General features: G+C 61.2%; 2 protein-coding genes across 4 annotated transcripts; one reads left to right on the top strand and one right to left on the bottom strand.

Annotated features, from left to right (window-relative positions):
- Positions 1-2,871: 2,871 nt before the first annotated feature.
- On the bottom strand, positions 2,872-13,433 carry ELL3 (elongation factor for RNA polymerase II 3). Of its 2 annotated transcripts, XM_074964850.1 has the most exons (12): positions 13,288-13,433; positions 12,218-12,259; positions 9,509-9,636; positions 7,378-7,541; positions 6,466-6,710; positions 6,262-6,386; positions 5,817-5,907; positions 4,505-4,775; positions 3,926-3,983; positions 3,280-3,451; positions 3,166-3,210; positions 2,874-3,090 (listed from the first exon to the last, which is right to left on the bottom strand). In XM_074964850.1, exons 1-12 carry the CDS (start codon positions 13,426-13,428, stop codon positions 2,983-2,985), a joined length of 1,590 nt encoding a protein of 529 aa, XP_074820951.1. In that variant the 5' UTR covers positions 13,429-13,433; the 3' UTR covers positions 2,874-2,982. The 2 variants fall into 2 exon arrangements, with proteins under 2 accessions (XP_074820952.1, XP_074820951.1); XM_074964851.1 differs by lacking the exon at positions 3,166-3,210 and having other exon boundaries at positions 2,872-3,090.
- A 649-nt stretch (positions 13,434-14,082) lies between these two features.
- LOC141994609 (peptidyl-prolyl cis-trans isomerase FKBP8-like) lies at positions 14,083-22,542 on the top strand. Of its 2 annotated transcripts, none has more exons than XM_074964848.1 (8): positions 14,083-14,568; positions 15,591-15,760; positions 18,414-18,502; positions 18,787-19,004; positions 19,229-19,401; positions 20,065-20,142; positions 20,619-20,732; positions 22,300-22,542. In XM_074964848.1, exons 1-8 carry the CDS (start codon positions 14,232-14,234, stop codon positions 22,384-22,386), a joined length of 1,266 nt encoding a protein of 421 aa, XP_074820949.1. In that variant the 5' UTR covers positions 14,083-14,231; the 3' UTR covers positions 22,387-22,542. The 2 variants fall into 2 exon arrangements, with proteins under 2 accessions (XP_074820949.1, XP_074820950.1); XM_074964849.1 differs by having other exon boundaries at positions 22,237-22,541.
- Positions 22,543-23,916: the final 1,374 nt, after the last annotated feature.

The following is a 23,916-nucleotide window of genomic DNA, read 5'->3' as shown; positions in this document are numbered from 1 at the left end:
ATGTGGGCTGAAGGGACCCAACTGCTGTACCTAGTTGTGTTTAATTTCCTGCCATCTCTTTGCTGCATTCTTATGGGGCTGCCCCAGACTTGGGTGGTGATTGGGGGGTGGGGAAGGGGGGTGGGGCAGGGGGAGATGTGTTTTCTAATTTTTTTGTACATTTGGAGAAGTGAGACAATAAAATGGACCCCTTTAAACCACACATCTGTGCCCAGTGCTGCAACTGGCTGCTGCTGACAGCCCTGTGTAAGTGGCCCCAGCATCCATGCGCTGGCTAGGAGACCATGGCTTATGGTGTGCTGCTTTGCCTGGCTGTTTCCTGACAGCTGTGGGACTGCATGGGGAACAAATCCCACCTGACTTTGCACTCCATCCTGTGGTCCATGAGGTCCAGTACAAGAGGCTGGTGGGGAACTGGCCACTGCTATGCTTCTGTGGGAACTTGGCCTAGAATGGGACCTGTGGGTGTGCAGGAGGAAGTGGATAGGACTGCATGGTGCTTAGGGGCAGGAGGTGCAGATGAGACCTTCACCCCTTTGTGTACAGAACACAGCCTCTGTGGCAGGGTACAGCTGCCATTGTGAATGCCCCAGATGGCAGTGGTGAAGTGGCAAGAAGCCTGCCTGAGGTCCAGGCCTGGTCTGCTAGAGCCCAGGGCTGCAGGTGACCTGGTAGCATTCTGCACTACCTGACCTAGCTGTGGGCTGCTCCTGGTGTTCCTGCAGCCATCTCCAGGGCTTGAGTCTGGGCTTTGCATGGGAGCAGCTCAAGCTGTGCTGAACATTAAGTGGGTTTCACTTGGTGCTGGGCCTGGCAGGCACAGCACCTCTCCCTGGCAAGTAGCCAGAGCTGTGGCAATGGCATGAGCAAACTCTGCTGTGCCACAAGAGGCTAGGACCAGCCATGAAAGCATCCCCCAGCCAGATAGAAGGGCAGGGCACTTTGCTTGGTGCTCAGCTCCCTTGTGGGCAGGCCAGAGCTGAGATTGCAGCTGAGCCAGCCTCTAGGTGCCTCTTACTTCTCACACAAGGGCCTCCTTAAGACACAGCTCTGCTGGCCCCAGGGCTCTTAACCCTGCTGCTAAGGAGCTAGCCTTTGACTGTAGCCTGCTGTCCTGTCTCCTGCTGGCTGGCTGCTCCAAGCCTACATCCCTTCCAAGGTTTTGTGCACAGGTGTTTGAACTGCCATGAACAGATGGCCTTCTGTATTTACCTTGGTGCAGGTAGAAGCCACTGTGCTGGGCAGCAGGAATGAGAGATGAGGGATTTCCTAGTCATGGAGGCAGAGAGCTGCAGGGGAGGGTTGGTAAATCTGAGTACTGCTGTGTTCTGGCTCAGCACTCAAACCACTCCAGCAGGGCTTCTCCTCCCCTGTAACTTGTGTTTTACAAAACACCATGGCTAGGTATCTACACCTTTATTACTGAGGCACACTCTAGATACAGTAGCTTGCACGATAGCATTTACGAGGTCTCCCCACCTCCCACACTGGCTTTGCCTACCTTGAGCAAATAGGAGCATTAATATGAACGCTCTACTGGTCAGGTGGGTAACAGCTGTTCATGTCAGCCATGAATAGCTGTTACCCACCTAGCTAGTAGCACATTCATATTAATGCTCCTGTTTGCTCAAGCTAGGCATGACCTTCAGCTAACCCACCCTGGGCCCATCCCTGGCAGCAGGGCAGTTTGGCTAAGTGGCTTAGTAGTTACTCTATTATTACAGAGAGCACCTAGGAACCCTCAGCACAGCCCCATGGTGCTGTACACATACTCCTTGGACAAGGCAGCAGAGCCTGTACGTGAGGGCTCCATCCCCTCTGCTGAGGCCAGCTGGTAATTAAGGCAAAGGGTTTCATCACTTGCAGCCCCACAGTTAGGCCCTGACACATCAGTTTCTCCTGCTGGGCTGGGGCAGGCTAGTTACTTTGAAAGCAGGAGCAGCTCAGGCAGGTGCTAGGAGAGGGCTGAAGGGCACAGCCACACATGCCTCCACATTGTACAATGAACTGTTGAACCAAGGGCCAGAAACAAGGCAGAACTTCCAGGGCCTCCACCCCTCTTGCTCATTTCCTCCTGCATTCATATGCAATCATTACCATCTCTCTCCCCCCTGCACCTTGCAGTTCCATGTAGCAATGCCAGCAGGTTCCCAGGGCAGTTCTGATGGCAGCGGGGATCGATAGTTGAAATACACCAACAATGGGGTGCACAGCCAAGGAATGTGAGGCACTTCCCTGTCCCCTCAACTCCTGTTACAGAACACTGCTCAGGTGGGTGTCAGTCCTCACACCCCAGCACAGACTCAGCCCCAGGGGCATGGTGCCCTTAGCTCTAGCGATTGAAATTGCCCCTGCTGGGCAAGGGTCTCCCATGCTCTAAGCTCCTGGGGGGAGGGAGCCAGTGATGGAAGGTGGCAGGTCCCACTTGATAATAAAAGCCTACTTCTCCAGCAGGCAGCGTAGGCTGGGCTAATGCATGGAGCCGGCATGACCCAAGCTGGCTGTTACAAGCCTGAAGCCAGGGAGCCTGCCCTGACCGAGCAGCCTTCCTTCCCCAGCAGAGCTCTGTGTTACAGGCTGCCCCTAACCTGGAGCTGCACCACATGCTCAAATAAATTGGTTAGTCTCTGAGGTGCCACGAGTCCTCCTTTGCTTTTTGCGAATACAGACTAACACGGCTGCTACTCTGAAACCAGCCCCTTGGGAGCTGGGACAGGTGGGACAGCAGCTCACAGGGGACAATTCACTAAGACCATCACCCACTCTCTGTACTTTGTGGCAGCCACATGCTCTGTCCTGTGAACCCCTCCCTCACCCCACCCCACCCCACCCCAGATCAGTCAAATGGCTGCACTGGACACGAGGCTGGGGGACTGCAACTACTACTACTGGAGAGTTCGCTAGCCCCCACCCCTTGCTCCCCTGCAAAAGGAAAGGAGAATGGGCAGCGCTTCCTGCAGGCTGAGAGCACCGCAGACTCCCCTAGGCAGCCCCCGTCTTCTCAAACTCTAGGATGAGGCCCTTGATGTGGGACAGCTTTTGGTGAAGATACTCGCAGCGGTTCTTCTCCTTCCTGTAGCTGGGGTAGGTCTGCAAGAGGAAGAGAGCGCCCACGTCAGCTCCTGCCAGGGAGCATCAGCCCCAGCCCCCCACTGCCAGCCTCACCTGCTTGAACCTCCGGTATTCCTGTAAGATTCTGTCTTCCACTGCCTGCAAACCAAGAGAGCTGACTCAGCACTCTGCCTAGGCACGCTGCCCTGCCGCCCAGCCCAGCCTCACCTTATGCTGGTGCGTCCCCCGCGGCAGCGTTTTGATTTTAGCTCCCAGCTGGATGAATGTCCTGCTCACGTGCCCGATCCTGGTGTGGAGGCGCCGGTACTCTGCGTAATCCGCACTGAATGCCTCCACGTAGGTGTGATGCTGCTCCACGGAGCAGATGGCTCTGTATTTCCTAGCACAACCGGGAGAAACTACTGACTAGTCCCTCCATCAGGCCAGGTGAGCTGAGCAGCAGGGGCTCTGCACGAGGTGCACATGCCAGAATGCTGCTTTGTAGGAGCAACTCCATCTCTCTGACCCGCACCACTGCAGCTTCTCTGTGCGTGAGGAAGAGAAAAGGTGGGCACTGCCCAGAAGCAGGTGGAGGTGTCACACCACTGCCCACACGGTAGCTCCATAGCCTAAGGGAGTGGGGCCTGGTCTGCTTCTTGTCCAGCTTTGAGATTCCATTTACAACTTGGACTTTCAGGCTGGGAAGCTGCAGCTCAGCCTGGCTCCACGCCCCAGCCCTAGCCCTCTCCCCTCTACTCAGGCTGTGGGAGCTGGGACAGGGACCCCCTCATGGTACCTGCAGAGCAGCTAGCCTGCCACGCAGGTGAGGAGAAGCAATGTGCCTGGCAAGGACTGCCCGCCCGGCCATTCTTACCGGCAGTAATCTGGGAGCTCAGCGAAGGAGGTCGGGAGGCTTGCCTGGGAGCCGCTGTCTGTGGAGGAAGCAAAAGAATTTGGGCAGAAACTCTTCAAAGTAATTTCCCCTCCACCCCCAGCCTCTGTCCCTCAATTCCTTGGGGTTATGGAGCCACCAACAAGCCCAGCAGGAGCCGCCTGAAAAGTCGTGAGCTCCAGATACCTGCGCTGCCCCCAGCAGGGCCCCTCAGCCATGCTGGTGTGTGGAAGGGACGGGACGGTGCCCTGATGTCGTGCAGCCCAGAGGTGCTCCGGGAGGTTACCGGGTGGCATGTGAGCGGTAGGTGCGGCTCTGCCCAGCACTGCTGTGACTTGCCCCAGGGAAGCAGATGTGAGCCTCACTTTGGACTCACCCCAAGTCCTTTTTCAGCCCCCCCGGGCTTCTGGGCTGCTCTCCCCTAGTCTCGCTGCCTGGGGGCCGTGCAGCCCTATGTGGCAGACAGCTCTGGCTAGGGGCACTTCCGGCTGACAAGGTGGGTCAGAGCCTGGCAGGCAGCAGGACATCCCCGAGGTGAGCTGGAGCAGTGCAGCCCCTCACCTTGCAGGGCAGAAAGGTGCTGCTCCAGGCGCAGAGCTCCCTCTTCCCAGTCATCGCCTCCCTCCCCCTCGCTCGGCTCCTCCTCTGAGCTCTGCAGCTCTGCACTGGGCCTGGGAAGCTGGCACGGCTGCTGCTGGCTCTGGGCTCTCTGATGCTCCAGGACAGGCTCCTGCAGTCTGCGGTGGGATCCCAGAGAGCTGGGGGGGTGCTCTGGGGCACAGGGTTTCTTCAGCCCTTGTGGGTCTGAGGCATCCAGCAGTGCCAGCCGCTTCTGAAAGACAAACCCACCCAGCTGTGGGGGCTGCCCTGGATTCACCCCCCAGGCTGGAGTCCTTGTTGCAGGAAACAGGTGAGCAAGGAGGGATCCACCCCTTTCATCATGGCCCACGGGGCTACCCCTCCCCACATTCAGCGCTCTCACTCCCCGCTCTGGAGGGCAGAGGTGATGCTCTAGGCCAGCCAAGCACAGGTGCTGGAACTAGGATGCTGGGAGGCTGCTACACCCCCTGGCTTGCAGTGCTTCCATCCCACGGTTTCCATCTGGTTCAATGGCTCTCAGCAACCCACAGTACAAACGGTTCCAGCCCCCTGCAGCCGCTGCCCGCCAGGACTCCAGCCCCCCAGCTGGAGCCTAGAGCCTTCTCCCCCAACCCACCCAAGGCCAAAGACTTGGTGCTATGGCTAGTGACACCGGGCAGTAGCCATGGCTCAGCAGCAAGGGCCAGGCCCAGCACACAGCTGGGACCAGACCCCTCCCAGCCCAGGAAAGACTCAGCCCAAGGCAGAGCCTCAAGGAGCTGCCCAGCCAGTGGCCTGGGCACAGTCATTCCCATGACCCTACAGCTCCTTCCCTGCTGCAGCTGAGACCTCGGGGAATTGTGCTGCGCTGTTAAGCAGTAGGGTGGTGGGTGGAAGCTGCCCAGGGGTGGCCGGGCAGTCACATTGGCCCTGAACAAGGGGGAACAAGTGTCCAGCCTGCCCAGGGTCAGTGGAGGAGGATGCTGGGGCTCTGGATTTTGCGGGGAGTTGATCTTGCCCCAAGGCGGATGGGGGGCACAGTGGCTTCAAGAAGTGGCACCAACATATCTGCAAATCAGCTCAGTTCTTGTAATCAGGACATCTGCAATTTCTGCAAATAAAGCCATGCATATTCAAATATGCAAATTGGGATATTAAGTCATCCTGATGATCTCCAGATTTCTGGACCTTTAGCCTTAGCAGGTTCTCAGCTCTTGTTCTCCTGCCCTTGCCTGGTTCTGGTCCCTGCGCTGGGCCATCCATCTGCCTAAGGCTTCATACCACCAATACTTACCACACCCAAGGGCCTTTTGCTGGCACCTTGGCAAGACGGGCACTCCAGAGGCACCAAGAAGGGCCTGGCCATGGCTCCGTGGGCCTGTTTCCTGGAGCAGAAGAGAGAAGAGATCTGGGGCAGCTACCATGGGCCAAGGCTGAGTATCACCCAAGAACAGGAGAGGAGATGCCCTGTCAGCACCTAGGCCATGGCCATGGGGCCAGGCAGGCTGCGGTCAGGGCCTTGGCATTGGGATGGCACTGAGCTCACGGGAGGGGAACCAGGTGTGAACCCACCATCTGGCTGTGAAGCGTTCTGTGCCCGAAGCCAACTATACACACAGGCGTGCTCTGCAACCCTCCCTGCTCTGAAACATCCAGCCCCCTCCCACAGACAGCCGGGACTTCTGCATTAACCCTGGGGGCACCAGGGCAGCTCTCTGCCCCTTGCCCCAGGGCTGCACCTGCGCAGGAGCTGCCTGACTTCCTGCCGCTCCTCAGCCGTGTAGCCCAGCCAGTCCTCCTGCACTTGCCCAAAGAGCTCCTCCTTCAGCCTGTAGCTGCTCTCCCGGGGGTTCAGCTGCCCCACCTGCGTGGATGAGAGCAGCAGAGTCAGCGAGAGCTCAGGGGGCAGGAGATGCCGCACTGCCCCCTTGACCCGCACTCACCTCCTCCAGCATGGGCAGCAGCTGGGCCCTGTCCTTCAGGCTGATCTGCGCCCTGTCCAGCCGCTCCAGGAGCTCATGTTTGCAGTGGGGCCGCAGGGCCAGAAGCTGCACTAGGCATTTCACAAGAACCCTGCGATCTGTCCCCATGGGGCTGCATTTCCTGCCCCCTGGAGCAGGGCTCCCAGCGGGGCACTTCCCCAATGGGGTGCTCATGCCCAGCTTCTTTGGGACGGTAACACATTTACCTGCAGAGGAATCAATGCACAAATGGCTGCTAATAAAGAACTAACCCCTCCAGATGTGCCCCTAAGGCCTCTCATCCCGGATCTCACAGCTAGCACCAGACTCCTCTCTGCCCGCCCATAGCTGGCCCCCTTGGCGCAAGAGCCTTCTCCTCCGCAGCCCCTGGGTCCCTCCACTTCATTGTGAGTTTGGGCTAAATCCTGCTAAGCTGATGTCTGGTACTTCTGCTGCAGCCAACGTGCAGCTCAGGGGGACTGAGCAGGGGTTGTGGAGGTGAGACGGCACCCAGAGAGAGGGGCTGGGCTCACCCAGTAGCTGTTGCAGCCCCAGCTCAGCCCCCAGCTACTTCCTGAACCCAGCCTTGGCAGCCCCCTCCCAGCAGGCCCAGTGCAGCCAGCAGGGTGCAGGCCGAGTCCCAGGGCCCCGCACCTTGGGCACAGAACAGCTATGCGCGGTGTGGGACAGAGAGTTGGCCATGGCAGCCCAGCTCTGCTCACTCTCCCATGCATGGCACGGAGCCAGCTGCCAGCACTCCCACAGGCCACACGCTGCCCCGTGCCCATGCACAAAGCAGGAGGGGCTGCTCTGCTCTCTCAGTGCTTCCTCCTGCTTCCCAAGGTCAGCCCCACTCCTGAGCCACGCCCTGACCCTGGCAGGTTCCTGCCTTACCATGGCCTGGGGCTGCTGGCTTGATCTCGATAGCAGCTCTGCTCCACGCCTCCTTCTCCGCCTGGGACACACGCTCCCGTGTCAGCTGGTACGAGTCCTCGGAGGCACAGATGGTGATTTTCTCCTGGATGCTGCCCACGCAGTCCAGCTGGTTCTGACCCAGCCTAAGAGCACAGAAACCTGTGTCACTGGCCTGGCCCCTGCTCTCTGCTAGCCACACCCTGAGAAGCATGCCTAGGAGAGGGAGCCTAGACACACCCTCAGACCGGGAGGGCACTCACTACCACACAGCAGGGGCAGGGGTCAGAGCCAGTGGTATGCCCTTGTCTTGTCTCATCCCCAGTCCTTGCCCAACACGGCCACTCCCCAGGGCAGCCTCCTGCTGTGGTGGAGTGGAGATTTTCTGTCACATGGTGTATGACTAGTTTGCCTGCCTCGGGTTCCCCTATATGCTGCATTGCTAACGAGGCCCGCAGGCAGGCTTTGGCGCAGGTGTGAATGGCACTGGGCTGGCACCTCATCAATAGAGTCCATGAAGACAATAGCAAATCCAGTCACCAGGACTTCGATACTAACAACTAGGGACCATGGATGGCTCCACCTCTCTGCTGGAAGCCAAGTCAGTTTGCCCAGCTGGAGAACAAACGACTGGGGCGTGGAGGGTGGAGGTGGAATGAAGTGTGGGAAGCAGTCAGGGCTCACCTGACCTGGGACAGAGGGGTCAGAGGGACAGGGCTTTAGGCTTCACGCTGACCAGGACGGACTGTGCTGTAACTGTCTGTTTTCTGTGCTACCGAAGACCTCCCTATGCTGTGTGCCAGCCGACTATAAACCAACTTTCTCAGCACTGTGTGAGTGCCCCTGCAGATGCTGGTGGGCCTGCATTGCTCCCTAACATAGTACAAGTCTCCCTCAGGGGTCTGCCTCAGTGGGACTCGCTGACCAGAGCGCATGGGGGAAGCAGAGTGGCTGACAGGCCAGAGATGCAGCCTAAGGAGGCGGTGACACTGCGTGGCTTACCCTGGAGGAAGAGTGAGACCCCTCGGGGGTCTGACTCACTGAAGGGCCCTCCCAGAGATTGTTCCAAAGCTGGGGTCACAGCACCAGTTCGGTGGGCGTGTGACTCCTACACATTCTGGAATGGAAGCGCCTTCTCTGCAGACGCCCCACTGGGGAGCCAGCAGGGATGTGGGGCTGCCCCTCCCACACGCCAGTAGGTCTCAGAGCCCTGCTGGCTGCCTCCCTCCCTCCCCGCCTCTCTGGCAGGCTCCGGTTGGTGAGGCTGGCAGGCCCTCTCCACCTTAGGGGCACTGGGCTGGCTTGTGGCTCTGAAGTGGGACCAGTGACTCCTCCCTGACCCTGAACAAACAGCAACTGCCCCCAGAGCAGGGCAGCACCCCCTCCCCCGCAAGTTAGCAGGGGTCAGTGGGAAGAGTTAGGGGATCAGGCTGCTCTGAGACTGCGGCAGCTCTCACCAAGCAACTCACGCAGCCTGCTCCCGCCCTGCTGAGGCAATTCCCAGCCACCTCCCGCCCTGCTGAACAGCCGGAGGGCGTCAGTCACCCCTTCACTCGGCACTGCCCTCTGCTCAGGAGCAGCTGCAATGCCTGTGTGGGGACAGCAGCCCCGTCCTGGTCACTGCTACCCCCCTCCGCTGTCCTGAAGGAGACGGTCCTCGGGGGCGGGGAGGGGAGGAGAAAGGCTACACAGGCAGGGAGCTCCTGGCACACAGTGCCCCAGTGGATCTGGGGAGGGCAGGGGCTGCAGCACCATACAGAACTGTCACTTGACAGCATGGCCAGGCAGGTGCATCTGCAAAGAGCCAGCTCCCTCCTTGAGACCAGAGCACACAGCCCCTTCCCCACCACTTGTGCCCCATCTCCAGCCTCACACACACACCCCCCCTCAGAGCTGCCTCGGACTCAGGTGCTGGTCATGCCCCTACTCAGCCAGGTCAGGTTCCCGCAAGCCCTTGGCCCTGCCCCCAGCCACAAGCTGGGCAGAGGCCAGGAATCTGGTTACCTGCCTAGAGCTTCAGGGCAGGAAACAAGCCTCCAGTTCCGGGAAGTCTGCAGAACAGGGCCTCTGGGGCACAGACCGGCCCCAGGCTGGGCACTGCCCACTCGCTCACCTGGAGACGTACTGCCGGATGCAGTCGAAGCTGGCCTGCGGCTTGTCCTTGCTGTAGCGGGACAGGTAGAAGGTGAAGAGGCGAGCTCCTTCCCCAGGGCTGCCCAGGGCACAGGGGATCTTGATGTACTGTCCAGAAGAGAGGGAGCGCATGGGACCATTTCCAGCACAGTGGGGCACTGCATTGTCCCTGCTCCTCTGCATCCTCCTCCTGCCCCACATCCCCATCCCTGCCTGGGGCTCGGCAGCTCTCCGCGGGCTCAGCTGCACACGCTCCAGGCTCTCCCAGGGAGGGGGACTGGGGGCTCCCCAGACCCCATGTTTACAGACGAAGGACCCCAGCAGCACTGTCATCTAATTGTCTGGTTCAGGATCCCCCCAGGAGGCTACAGCCTGCTTTTAGCAGCAGCTCTCCAGGGGGCAGATCACCAGCAGAGGTTTAACCCTTACAACGCTGGGCCATTTCCAGATTTGGGGGAGCCAATGGGAGACTTGGAATGGCTTTACTCCCAGCAGTGGGGTACACAGCCGGGGTGCTGGGGCTGGATCTCTGAGTGGAAGAACAGAAGGGGGATTAGCAGAAGGGAGAGCTGGCGTCCTGGGCAGGGGACTGTTGGCCAAGCCAGGGGCTCTGTGCCCCAGCTCAGGTGGGGGGCATACATGGGGCAGGCCCTCCAGACACACCCTGGGGGGGCTCTGCCCCAGCTCAGGCGGGGGGGTACATGGGGCAGGCACCCCCAGACACACCCTGGGGGGGGCTCTGCCCCAGCTCAGGCGGGGGGGTACATGGGGCAGGCACACCAGCCCCAGCTCAGGCAGGGGGGTACGTGGGGGGAGCCAGCGCTTTACCTATTCTCATTCCAGCTGCCTCTGCTGAGCTCGCAGCCCAGCACCTGCCCCCCCGGCCCCCCTGTGAGGGAACTTTAATGTGTTTGCAGGCAAAGGCCAGAGGGACCCTTATCTGAGCTTCAGGCAGCAGCTCCCCGCAGGAATCCCCTGCAGAGCTAGTTAGCGAGCGGCACAGCTGAGGTGCTGCAGCAGCCTGGAGCCAAAGGGGAGGGAGGCAAATCCCTGACCCCAGAGCCCCCAGAAAACAGCAGAGAAGAGACTCGGCCAGGCCCAGCACAGGGCAGGGCCCTGAGCTGCCAAGGAAGGCTGCGGGTGGCAAGAGCTCAACCACTCCGCCCCCACCCCCACCCCAGGGCTCCCGAGAGCCAGTCAGGCCTGGACAGGCCATGACACCCCCCAGGCAGTGTCGTGGGCCCCTCCCCTGGCTACAGATCAAAAGGGCCCCTCTCCCCCGCAGCCTCGCTGCTCCCCAGCCTCTGAGGGGCCCCACGGTCCATTGAGCAGCCCCGGCCCCACGGTCCTGGAAGGAGGCTCACAGGTGATGGAGGTGGGGAAATCCCATGGGTCCCATCGACAGCTTCTGCTGCCGGGGCTAGAGACCAACTGTGACGAAGTGGGACTGTTCTTAATGGTTCCTCCGAATATTGTGGGGGTGCCTCAATTTCCCTTATGCAGTTCTTAAGTATCTAGGTGGTGGGGTAAGGGTGTATGATCACTGCAGAGCCCTAGAGGGCAGGTGTGTGCAGGGGTCTGGACACAGAGAATGGCCGACACCCTGTTTCCTGGCAACTGATGGCCTGGACCCTTCCCCCCTGCAAGGTGAGAGCTAAAGGGTTGGAGAACAAAGGAATCAGGTGACCTCCTGGCCTGGGAAAGGAACAAAGCCCAGAGGAGGAGGGGCTGGAGGGAGTTTCAGTTTGGAGGCTGGCTAGGACATGGAGTGAAGTGCAGACGTGGTTGTCTGGCTCACTGCCCTCCAAAATGGACCCAGCTGAGGGGTCCTGTTCTCTGCACCTGCAAGCTCTGTTTTAGACCATGTTCCTGTCGTCTAATAAACCTCTGTTTTACTGGCTGGCTGAGAGTCCCGTCTGACTGCGGAGTTGGGGTGCAGGACCCTCTGGCTTCCCCAGGAGCCCCGCCTGAGCGGTCTCGCTGTGGGAAGCACACGGAGGGGCAGAGGATGCTGAATGCTCCGAGGTCAGACCCAGGAAGGTGGAAGCCGTGTGAGCTGTTTGCCCTGCGGACAGGCTGCTCACCGGAAGGCGACTGCCCCAGAGTCCTGACTGGCTTCATAGGGAGCAGTTCCAGAGCATCGCCCGGGCACTCCGTGACACCAACCCTGCTCGCAGTGCCAAGGCCGTGTCCATCTTTAGCTGTCCCAAGCAACAGAGCTCCCACCTGCCCAGGATGAGCACTCAGCCCAGGACCCCCCAGCTGCACCCTGCACCTCCCCCAGAGCAGGGCTTTGCTGGGCTCCCCCTTGCTGCTGAACTGCCCCATCGTCTCTCCTTCAGCACAGCTCAGCCCCCAGCCCCCCGCCCCTGCCCCAGCGGTAGGCAAGGAAGCAGAGCGAGGAGGAACAAGCGCTGCCCTCACCCAAGCCCAGCCCAAGGGGTTGTGAGGGCGGCGCTGCTCCAAGGTCACTGCCCACGGCGCTGGGCTGCGGGGCTGGGGACAGGCCCAGAACAGGCTGGGGCTAGCAGACCCAGACTGGAAAGGGGAGCGGAGACAGGGCTGTGGAAAGCCAGCAGGGGCTCGGCTGGCGGCCCTCTCACACTCACTCCGTGTTCGGGGAGCCCAGCGGCCCCCTCAACCCCCCCCAGTGAGTCTCACGCTCCCCGGGGAGCCCCGTCCCACTCACCCCCTGGCTCCCTTGGAAGGCGATGACAGGCCGGGCTGAGCCCTGCAAAGGGAACAAGAGGGACAATTAGCGGCTGCACCTGTCTAGATCCCCGCGGCTCAGTCGCCCCCACATCCAACAGCCCTGCCCCGGGGAGCACAGAGCCCAGCCCTGCATCGCACCCCCGCGGGCTGCCCTGGCCGGGCGGCAGCACCACCCCGGTCGGGGCCAGCAGCAGGGAACCCACCAGGCCCCTCAGAGGCTGGTCTGATGGTCACCGACCCGCCTGCAAGAGCGGACCCCACCTCCAGCCTGCTGCCACCCGGGGCGGGGGGGGGCGCTGACCCGGTCCCGCGGCGCGGGGCGGGGGGGGGGGGGCGCTGACCCGGTCCCGCGGCGCGGGGCGGGGGGGGGGGGGGCGCTGACCCGGTCCCGCGGCGCGGGGCGGGGGGGGGGGGGCGCTGACCCGGTCCCGCGGCGCGGGGCGGGGGGGGGGGGGCGCTGACCCGGTCCCGCGGCGCGGGGCGGGGGGGGGGGGGCGCTGACCCGGTCCCGCGGCGCGGGGCGGGGGGGGGGGGGGCGCTGACCCGGTCCCGCGGCGCGGGGCGGGGGGGGGGGGCGCTGACCCGGTCCCGCGGCGCGGGGCGGGGGGGGGGGGGCGCTGACCCGGTCCCGCGGCGCGGGGCGGGGCGGGGGGGGGGGCGCTGACCCGGTCCCGCGGCGCGGGGCGGGGCGGGGGGGGGGGCGCTGACCCGGTCCCGCGGCGCGGGGCGGGGCGGGGGGGGGGGCGCTGACCCGGTCCCGCGGCGCGGGGCGGGGCGGGGGGCGCTGACCCGGTCCCGCGGCGCGGGGCGGGGCGGGGGGGGGGGCGCTGACCCGGTCCCGCGGCGCGGGGCGGGGGGGGGGGGGGCGCTGACCCGGTCCCGCGGCGCGGGGCGGGGGGGGGGGCGCTGACCCGGTCCCGCGGCGCGGGGCGGGGGGCAGAGTGCACGGGGGGGGGCTCTGAACTGGCCCGGGGTGTGGTGGGGTCCCGCTGACCCGGTCCCGGTCCCGGTCCCGGTCCCGGCCCGGGTGAGGGGGCGCCGACCCACCGTTCCCTGCAGCCGCTGACAGTCCCGCAGCGCCCGCAGCGCCGGGTCGGTGAGTTTCAGGTGCAGGAGGCTGAGGCAGGGCCCGCGGGAGCCGCCCCGGTACCGGAGCCGCCCGGACAGCTCCGCTCGCGGCCACGGCATGGCTGGGAGTGGGGCCGGGCTGGGCTGCGGCAGCCCCCTGCGCTCGGCGGGCCGAGGGGCGGAGCCTGGTCTGGCCTGGGCGGGGCCTGGGCGCAGCTGGGGCGGGGCCGAGCGAGGCAGGGCTGGGGTGGGGCGGGAGCGGGCCGGGAGGGGCGTGGTGGGGCGGGCCGGGAGGAGCGGGGCGGGGCTGGGGCGGGAGCGGGCCGGGGGGAGCGGGGAAGAGCGGGGCGGGGCTGGGCCGGGAGGGGCCTGGTGGGGCGGGGCTGGGCTGGGGCGGGAGGGGCGTGGTGGGGCGGGGCTGGGGCGGGGCAGCCGCCCGCCGCGGCTATTTTTGCGGCAGCCTGAGCAAATCCCCTAAGCGCATTAGCCGCGTCCCCGCGTTGTGCAGTCCCGGCCCGGGGGCTGGGCTCCCCTTCCCTCCCTCCCCCGCTCCTTTCATTGACGGCTGGGCCTGAGGGGCCGGGGCCTGGATCGGGACCCGGAGCCGGACACAGCCTCCGTGTCCGCAGGAGCCGCCCGAGTCCTCCCGGCAGGTGGGAGCCGGGCCCGTGCCCGCTCCCGGGCCCCCCGCGGCCGGGCTCTGCGGGGCAGCGCCCCGGATTGAGGGCAGCGCAGCCGGGCCCGAGGCTGCAGGGGGCTTAGGCTAATCCGCGCGGCGAACGCAGGAATGGAATTAGAGCCGGGGCAGGCGTCGCTGCCCAGACACCCCGCCGCCGCCTCTCTGGGTCGCCGGCTCGGCAGAGCCGCTGGGCAGCGAGTCTGCCGCGTGGCCGGCCTGGGACGTGCGGCGGGGGCCCGCGGGAATGATCGGGCCGCAGCCGAGCGCGCAGCCACAGGGCCCCTCTCCCAGGGCCAAAGCCCAGGAGCCTCTGGAGGTGCCGCAGGTGGGGAAGGAGGGAGCAGAGGCGAGCCAGCGGGCCAAGCAGCCCGCATCAGCTGGGCCAGCAGCGGCCCTGGAGCTGGAGGGGAGCCCTTGTCTGGGGAGGGTGGTCAGGTTCCTCCTGCCTCACACTACAATTGAGGCCCCCCTGCCCCAGGAGGAGGAGCAGCAATTCTACCAGGGGCTGGAGCGCCTGCTGGGGCCAAAGCAAGGCCGCTTCGGGCAGCTGTTCGCCGCCGCTGGCTGGGCAGATGTCACAGGTGAGTCAGCAAGACGGGGGGAGGGAAGGCAGGAAGCGGTGACCGGAAAACAAGACCCCAGAGCCACTTCTGGGGAAGCTCCCATCTGCCCCGCATCCTCTCCACTGCACCCCCCCGAGTCTCTCTTGAGAGCAAGGCAGAGAGTTGACGGACTCCCGGAGCGCCCACACTGGTATTGTCACTGCCACATTTCGCTGGGCTGCCCCCTGACTGGCCCTGGATTGCAGTGCATCATGGGGGCACGGCCCTGCTAGATGGTGGGTCTCTGGCCTGCCAGCTGGGCCTGGCACAGTGCCATTTGGCTGGCCAGTCCGGGGCAGCATGGCATAGATGAGCCCCCAGCATGGCATCTGCTGGGTGCACAGACACCAAGTGTTGAGCATGGGGCATTTTCAGCCCCTTCACAGCTGCTGGGCAGCGGGGGTGTGGCCCGGACTCCAGCAGCTGAGCTTCAGGGGCACTGGGCCGGTTTCCAGGCCACAACACTGCTGCCAAGAGAAACATGCATTTAAAACCGTGTGGGCTGGAGGGTTGGGCATGGGGCTGGGACTCGGGAGAGCTGGGTTCTAGTCCTGGCTAAGCCACTGAGCTGCTGGGTGACCTTGGGCAAGTCACTTCCCCTCTCCTGGCCTGTCTCCCCTCACAGCCTGGCTCTGCCTGGAGTAAAGAGCCTGTGGACTCTGTGGACACGGCCCATCTCTCCCCCTGCCTGTGCAGCGCCTGGCCCTGTGGGGCACTGATCTCAATGCTACCGTAATACACATAATAAAGCCCAACTGCCCTGAGGGAAGTGCGGTCACCTCCTTGAGGTCCCCCCGTGCTGCAGAGCCAGGAGCGGAAGCACTAAAGCAAGGGGTCTAATATGAAGGAGCCCCCTAAGGGGAGGGGGAGGCGGAGCGAGGAGTGCCCCTGGCTGGAGAGGGAAGAACGGGTCCCTCTCTGCCCAGGTGAGTCCCGCAGGTCCTGGGGCAGGGGCTCCTGCTCCCTGGGCTGATTCCCCTCTCCCTGTTGGCTTCCCCCAGAGGACAGATTCCTGAGGAAGTTGGTGGTGAGAGAAGGCCAAGGAGAGGTCGGCAGGCCCCAGCCAGGCCAGGAGGTGACGGTGAAGCTGCTGGGGGTTCTGGAGGATGGTAGCCTGGTGGAGAAGGACCCGATGCTGACTTTCACCCTGGAGCAGGGGGACGTCATACAGGTCTGGTCTCCTCCTGCACCCTAAGGACAGAGTCACTGTCAAGGCTGGATGGTTTGGTGTCCCTGGAGGTTGGCATTTGCCAGGTTTGGCTGCCCGACTCCAGCCACAGGCATCAGTGGCCATGTTCTGATCTCCTCTTGCTGTTGCAAAGACATAGGCTGTGTGAAACCTACACAACACACTTGTGTGCCCCCTGCTGGCTTTGCAAGGCAGTAACAAAACCTCTTCCAGGCTGTGCTGGGGTATAAACAGGGAGGCAAATAAAATCCTCGTGTTAATTCCCAGCTCCTGGGTTCAGCCCAGGGGAAGGGCTGACTGGCTGGAAAGCTGCCCAGGGGGCCAGTCCAGCCAACGAGAATCACAGATCAACAGGGTAACAAGGGACCATCTGCAAGAGTCATCCAGTTGAACCCCCTGCCAAGTGCAGGATTTGTTGCGTCTAAAAATCATTCATGGGCCCTTCCAGTCCCTGAGCTCAGCACGCCCACAGGCGTGTAACCCAGACATCTATGGTGCATGCCTAAATGTCATCTGAAGTAGCAACCAACTGCAGGCTCTAGAATCCTATTAAAACACCCACACGTGCACACATCTGCAATGGGTCCCAGTCAGTATTCACCTATATGCAGGTCCTAGAGAACCTGGGAAGGGGGGAGTGACACGGCTGTGGGGTTGCACAGGATCCAGCCTCACACAGTGGCTTGCAGGCCCCACCAAGGCCCTGTTTTTCTGATCACTTGCTAAAAGCTGACTGTGCAGGGATCAAAATGGAGCCAGTCCCTGCCCCACATAGATGCAAGATGTACTGGGATGACTGTCCCTCAGTCATCTTCCACAGAAGTACAAGGGGGTGGTTTCCCTTGGCTTCTTAGATGAAAGACCCTTGACTAAGCAGCTTTTTCACCTATATTCAGTTCCTAGAGACTCCCGTTAGCTGAAGGACCTGCCTTTCTCAGCTTGCAGAGTGCTAGCCCCTTGTGTCTGGCCAGTGATGGATGCCAAGATGGCTTCTTTTCTCTCTCCAAACTCACTGTTTTGTCCCAAGACTCAGATGACCCCAGGCTGGTCTTCCCTGCTGTGTACTTCCCATCCCATTGAGCCATATATAACTGGGGCTTCCATTGGTTTTGGTCACACCTTGTTTGATGTCATTGGGAGACAGGCTGTTTTCCCTTTGTTTGGTCACAGACTATAAAGCAGAATATCAGTGAGCGTCCACAGTTCCTCAAACAGTGTTAGTAGAGATACCTTACAAAGATGGTAATCACCAGTGTGTCATCAGCTTTCATACTCGATACACGTGTATAACACAATCCACTGATTCAGCTACTTACGCCCTGGCTGTAAACCACTGACATGCATTCTCAGATGTCAGGCTGGTTCCTCCCCTGCCCGCTGGTGATAGTTGACTTCTTACCACCTCCCTAGTAGGCAGACGGCTCTGTTTACCTTTGATTGTAAATGCATGTTCATTCTCCTTGCCTGACACCAAGGCTGGTCAGCCAAGCAAATACTTTGCAGTGTCTAGGTCAGACTGGGCCTGTGCATGGCTGAGAACGTAAGTCTCGCACATACGTAACTGTTCATACATCCCCCAGACAGACATCACATGAGAATATTAATGAGCAGTAAGTTATTCGTTTCCCAGTGATAGCTCACATGCCACCTTTGGGGATCTATCATGACAAACATGTGAGGTGTAGTGACAAGATTTGCTGCCAGACCCACCCAGGGGTCTCTGGCTTACACCCTGCTTGCACACCTATCCTGCGGCACTGCTGCTCCCACCCCTCACCCTGCTTGTGGCTCAGCCAACACCTCAAAGACTGTGAGGACAGGTACAGAAAAAGATTCTTGCCAAGAAGCCCCTCTGGGTCCAGCTAGAATCAACACCCCTGGGGCAAGGTGGGGGTGGGGGGAAGTAGATGAGATTTCCCATCCCATCCTGACCCCAGGGTTCCTCAGAGGAGAGACACTCCCAGTTTCACATCTCCTCTGCCCAGAGGCGAGACCCCAGGTCAGGGGGAAGAGAACCACAACCACCCCAAGCCCTGCTACTGGTGCAAGGTCCAGCAACTCAGCTGCAATTCAGAACGTGACCTGACCCCTCTCTACCACACCCCCTCATTGTTCCACCCCATATCTGCAGCAGGAAGGGAACAGATGCCACAAAAATGGGGCCCTGTGGGGCAGATTCCTCCCCTGACTTTGCAAAAAGAAAAGGAGTACTTGTGGCACCTTAGAGACTAACCAATTTATTTGAGCATAAGCTTTCGTGAGCTACAGCTCACTTCATCAGAAGCTTATGCTCAAATAAATTGGTTAGTCTCTAAGGTGCCACAAGTACTCCTTTTCTTTTTGCGAATAAAGACTAACACGGCTGTTACTCTGTCCCCTGACTTTGGCATTCAACAGCGACAGGGAGAGGAGTAGAGACCCTACTCCCACTCCCTAGAGAACGCCCAGCACCAGGAGCCAGCCACCTCCCTCCAATGCCAGGGGGCAGATGGTGGAACTCAGCAGAGGCACTGCTGAGCTCTAACTTCTCTGCAGCATGCCATGTCAAACATGCTGGGCCAAGGGGAGCCTCCATGCAGTGCAGTGGGTGCAAGTCTTGGGGCAGGAATAAACCACTCTGTCCCCCTCTCGACAGGCCCTGGAGCTCGGTGTCCAGTCCATGCAGCTAGGAGAGGTGTCTTTCCTTCTCACCAGCTTCCAGTATGCATACGGTCACCTGGGCAGGTAGGCTGGACTTGATCCTTTCCCTGCTCTAGGTTTAGAGCAGCGAGGTGCTGCCCACCTCTCACTGTTCCTTTGGCAAAAGGAACAGAGTAATCGTGGCGCTGGTTGCCTGAAGGGGTCCTCTCGTCCTGACCCAGCTGTCCCTTGTAAAATCACAGCTACCTGCACTGTTTGTGATTCTGGGGTTCCAGAAGCCAAGGGGCTCTGCACCCTGACTCCCAGAGTGCAGGAGCCCAGGGACGGGAGTACTGGGGAAAGGCAAAAATTTCACTTCCTCCCTCCAGGGACCCTGATATCCCATCGGATGCCTCATTACTGTATGAGGTGACCCTGCTACAGATCCGAGACAGCCCTGATCTGGGGCTCCTGCCACCCTCCACGCGAATCAGCCTCAGCAAGCAGAAGAGGGAGCGAGGGAACTTCCATTTTGAGCGGGAGGAGTACCAGTGGGCCATGCAATCCTACCAGCTGGCCCTGGGCATCCTGGACTCACCTGTTGCAGGTAAAATAAGAGGCCACCTGGGCTCAGGGCACATGAGTTGAGTAGAGGGGAGACTGGGGGCTTCACCCTAAGAGGATCTGGGATTAGCAGGGAGAGAGTCAGAGATAAGAGGCTGGCACAGGACTGGGGTTGCACATTCTCCTCTCCCTAGCAGCTCTGAGTGAGCTGCAGAGCGCTTGTCTCCCAGCTGGCTTTGACCACCTTGTTGTTGGGCTCATTCCCAGTCCCTCCAAGCCCCGAGGAGGAAGAGGAGCTGCAAGAGCATCAAGTGAAATGTCTTAATAACTGTGCAGCTGCCCAGTTGAAGCTGCAGCTGTTTGAGGAGGTGTTGGCATCATGCAGTGCAGTACTGCACATCGACCCCGACAACGTGAAGGCTCTCTACAGGAAAGGAAAGGTACAGCCCAGCACTCACACCAAGGGAACCCAGGAGACTGGGGCATGGCCTGGGAGACGAGGGAAAAGGCTGGTAGGAGATGGAGGGGAGGGAGAACACTAGAAGCATTGGATCTGCAGGTTCCAGGAAGAGATCTCACCAGTCAGGCCCTCTTTCTCCAACTTCTCGGAGTCTGGGTTGGAGACCCTTACCCAGTGGTTCTCAAACTTTTGTACTGGTGACCCCTTTCACAAAGCAAGCCTCTGAATGTGACCCACCTTATGAATTAAAAACACTTTTTTATGTTTAACACGGTTATAAATGCAGGAGGCGAAGCAGGCCTTGGCGGTGGAGGCTGACCGCTCACGACTGACTGAGGGGTCACAAACCCCTGTCTTACACCAAAGGGACTGTATGAGAAAGCAAGGTCAGAGCTAGAGAGAAGGGGACGGGGGGAGAATAGGCAGCAGGAGAAAAGGAAAACGAGCAAAGAGGAAAGTACTAGGAGTTAGTAACCAAATAGCTTTTCCTCTGGGTGTATCTGAAGCTCTCTCTCTCCATGTCCCTACACTCCTGCTCTCTCTCTGTGAGCCCTTCCCCCTTATCACTGTGTCCCATCCCCCACAGCTTTATGCCTCCTGATCTGTCTTCCTTCTTTTCTTTACTGTCTCCTCCGTCTCGCAGCTGCTGTCAGAACGAGGAGAGGACCAGGAAGCCATGAAAGTCCTAAAGAGAGCCCTGCAGCTTGAGCCCACCACGAAGGTAAAGAGCAGAGCAAGGGCCCCCCTCCAGGGGCTAGTTCCTGAATTATCCACTCGCACTGGAGCAGGTGGGTAGTGAGGCGCCATCCCTCCTGGCTCCAAGGGGAGGCTCACCTTGCACAGTAGGCAAGCAGCACATTTACAGAGGTGGCCAATATCCTGCTTATTTCACGCAAAGATCCCAAAGTGTTTTAGCCAGGCACTCAGTGTTGTTCCCCCCATGTTACAGGCCCAGGGGGCAGTGACCTACCAAGGTCATACAGGTCTCTGGCAGAACAGGAAATAGAGGCCAGGAGCCCTGACTAACCAGGAGTGAACTCAAGTAGACTTCCTACTAAAGCTGCTGCCATATAAAAGGGTGGAGAGGCAGGAGGAATGACAGTCGCAGGACAAAAAGCACTCTCTCCATGCTCCAGAAGGAAGCAGGTGGAGTGCTCCAGGGTTAATGACCTGCTGTCCTCTCTTGGTCTCTTCCAGGCAATTCATGCTGAGCTCTCAAAGCTGGCGAAGCGTCAGAAAGGGCAGCCGGAACGCCCTGCCCCCACAGACGTGGACGACCTGGTGCAGCCAGCAGCATGCCAGAGCACATGGGTACATAGGCTTGGCCCAACGGGGACACTGGTGCTGCTCCGGTACCAGAACTCTGCCTCCCCATTACTGTCCCTGGTCGCAGTTATGCCTGTGTCTGCGTCCAAAGCCTGATCACCTAGGGCCCTGCCTTGTTAACCTGGACCTGCCCAACCTGCCTGCCTAGCTGGAACTCCTGGCCCAAGGCCCTGAGTTTTATCAAAGAGGGATTCATTCCCAGCTGGAAGACTCAGGTAGAGGCTATGTCACCTCTTCGTGGGTGAAGACACTTCTCCTGTTGCCCATGAACAGGAGAGCATGGTCTACACACGGGGCCGCCTGCTGGTTTAGTGTATGTGAGCAGAAAGCTGGCGGGTGGATGCTAGCACCTCGGAAAGGAGCCATGAGGCTCTTATAGTTCCCCATGTTCTCCCCGGGGCTGATGCTGATGGTGCAGAACCCAGGTCCTCATTGTTGGGGGACTGGGAGGGAGTTGGTGTCTGATCAGGCAGCAAGAGGCCAGGGCCTGGGTAGAGGAACCCAGGACGTCCCTGCTCTACCAGGTTCCAACCCAGGGCACATCAAATGATAGTTTAAAAATGTGTGGCGTACACCTACTCCCTGGGCCACTTCCTCTCCTGGCTTCGGTTCCTCTGCTGGTGCCATCTTACGTTCTCCCTGGAGTCCTCTCAGGTCTGCGCTGGAGAGTTTTCCTCTCTCCATCGTGGCTCAGCAATGCCATCCTCTGCGGTGGCTTGGCAGCAGGGCCTGGGCCCGGCCACCCGGGCCCCAGCAGCTTCTTGGCAGGAGCCTGCAACACACAACTGCCCCCCAGAATGAGCTGAGCTGTCCCCTTTGAGCTCAGCCTTCACCGAGAGCATACCCAGCAGGGGCCGCTGGGCAGAACTTTCTGGGCCCAGGGCTGCTCCTTACCCCTTCCCTCACCAGTGTGGGGCCTGCACGTCCCATCGCACCCATTCACAAGGTCCCTGCCTAGCTAGGGCCCCTGCAGAGATACTCCCAGCCCCATCTGGCATTGTGCAGGGATGGGCTGGAAGGCTGCAGAGGCTCCATTTGGGCATGAGAAGAACTGCCCCTAACCCAGCAATGAAACCCAGAAACTGAGGCAGGAACAAGCAGCCTGGCTGGCAGTCGGGTTAGGGGGAGAGGGGGGAGGGAGATGAATCAGAGCATTCCTTGGCCCACCCCTATCATCTCAAAGCTCTTGACACACAATAACAACCTTAGCTGCACCCTCTCCCCACGAGGCAGGTCAGCATCACTGTCCCTGAATCACAAGTAGCAAGACCACAGGCCAGTCAGATGACCTGTGGAGTCAGAAATGGAAAGAGAACCTCCATCTCTTAGGTACAGGGGCTGCGTTCTCCTCCCAAGGCAACGGGCTTGGTGACCCCTGCCCATGGCCAGCCTGCACACGGCGTGGCCCCGGGCTGCCTTGTGGGGATCTCGCAGTGCAGGTGGCTGTTGTGAAGCTCATTCTCTCCATCTCTCTCTTCTCCTCTTGCAGATGGACCCCAATGACCCACAGCCGTTTAAGGACACTAGCTGAGTTGCCTCCTGTCTTTTCCAGGTCACCCCCTGGAAGCTGCTTTTTGGTGCTGTGGCTGTAGCTCTGGGCAGCATGGTGACCTCCATCTTCCTGACAACACGGAGCTGAGACTAGCCAAGGACACCAGAGATGCAGGGGGTTTACAGCCCCTCCACCGGCAAAGGGGGGGGCCAGGGAGGTATGATCCTGTTGGCTCCTCCTGTGCGAGCCCTGGGTTGTCCAGCACAGAACGCAGACCACGTTCCCAGTGAAGCCAGGGTCACCAGCTGACAGGACTTAGCAGTGACCTTTGTGTCTTTGTAAATAAACGTGGCTGTTGTTTACCCAGCGCCCTGCAGCCAGGCCTGATCTCAGCGTGGGGGATTGGGGTGTGCGGAGGGCTCACGGGACCTGCTCTCCGGCTGCTGCCTTGCTGACAGGCCCCAGACACTGGGCAGCACGGAGCTGGGAAGGAATGGGCCCTTCCAGCTGAGGGAGTGAATACTGAACCCCAGCCCCAAGCACCTGGACCTCATCCCTGCCCCCAACAGAGCACCTGGACCTCACCCCCAACACCGCACCCCCTCAGAGCTCCTGGATCTCACCCCCCCCCCCAACACAGCACCCTCCCCAGAGCACCTAGATATCACCCCACCCAACACAGCACCCTCCCCAGAGCACCTAGATATCACCCTCCCCAACACAGCACCCCCCCTCAGAGCGCCTGGACCTCACCCCCCCCCGACACAGCACCCCCCTCAGAGCGCCTGGATCTCACTCCCCCGCAACACAACACCCTCCCCAGAGCACCTAGATATCACCCCCCCAACACAGCACCCTCCTCAGAGTTCCTGGACCACACCACCCCAACACAGCACCCCCCCCGAACACCTGGACCTCACCCCCCCAACAAAGCCCCCCTCCCCAAGCATCTGGACCTCACCCCCCCTCAGAGTGCCTGGACCTCACCCCCCCCCTCGACACAGCACCCCCCTCAGAGCGCCTGGACCTCACCCCCCCCGACACAGCACCCCCCCTCAGAGCGCCTGGACCTCACCCCCCCCCGACACAGCACCCCCCCTCAGAGCGCCTGGACCTCACCCCCCCCCCGACACAGCACCCCCCTCAGAGCGCCTGGACCTCACCCCCCCCCCGACACAGCACCCCCCCTCAGAGCTCCTGGATCTCACCCCCCCCAACACAGCACCCTCCCCAGAGCACCTAGATATCACCCCCCCCCCCAACACAGCACCCTCCTCAGAGTTCCTGGACCACACCCCCCCAACACAGCACCCCCCCTCAGAGCGCCTGGACCTCACCCCCCCCCGACACAGCACCCCCCTCAGAGCGCCTGGACCACACCACCCCAACACAGCACCCCCCCGAACACCTGGACCTCACCCCCCCAACACAGCCCCCCTCCCCAAGCATCTGGACCTCACCCCCCCTCAGAGCGCCTGGACCTCACCCCCCCCGACACAGCACCCCCCTCAGAGCGCCTGGACCTCACCCCCCCAACACAGCCCCCCTCCCCAAGCATCTGGACCTCACCCCCCCCCCCGACACAGCACCCCCCCCCCAGAGCGCCTGGACCCCCCCGCCCTTCCTGCAGCCAATCACAAGCCGAGTCACAAGTCTGCCCCTCACTGCGTTGAGCCA

This window comes from Natator depressus, chromosome 10 (genome assembly GCF_965152275.1).
Source record: "Natator depressus isolate rNatDep1 chromosome 10, rNatDep2.hap1, whole genome shotgun sequence".
NCBI lineage: Eukaryota > Metazoa > Chordata > Testudines > Cheloniidae > Natator > Natator depressus.
The sequence above is the reverse complement of the archived record's forward strand: the minus strand, read 5'-3'. Positions and strand labels throughout refer to the sequence as shown.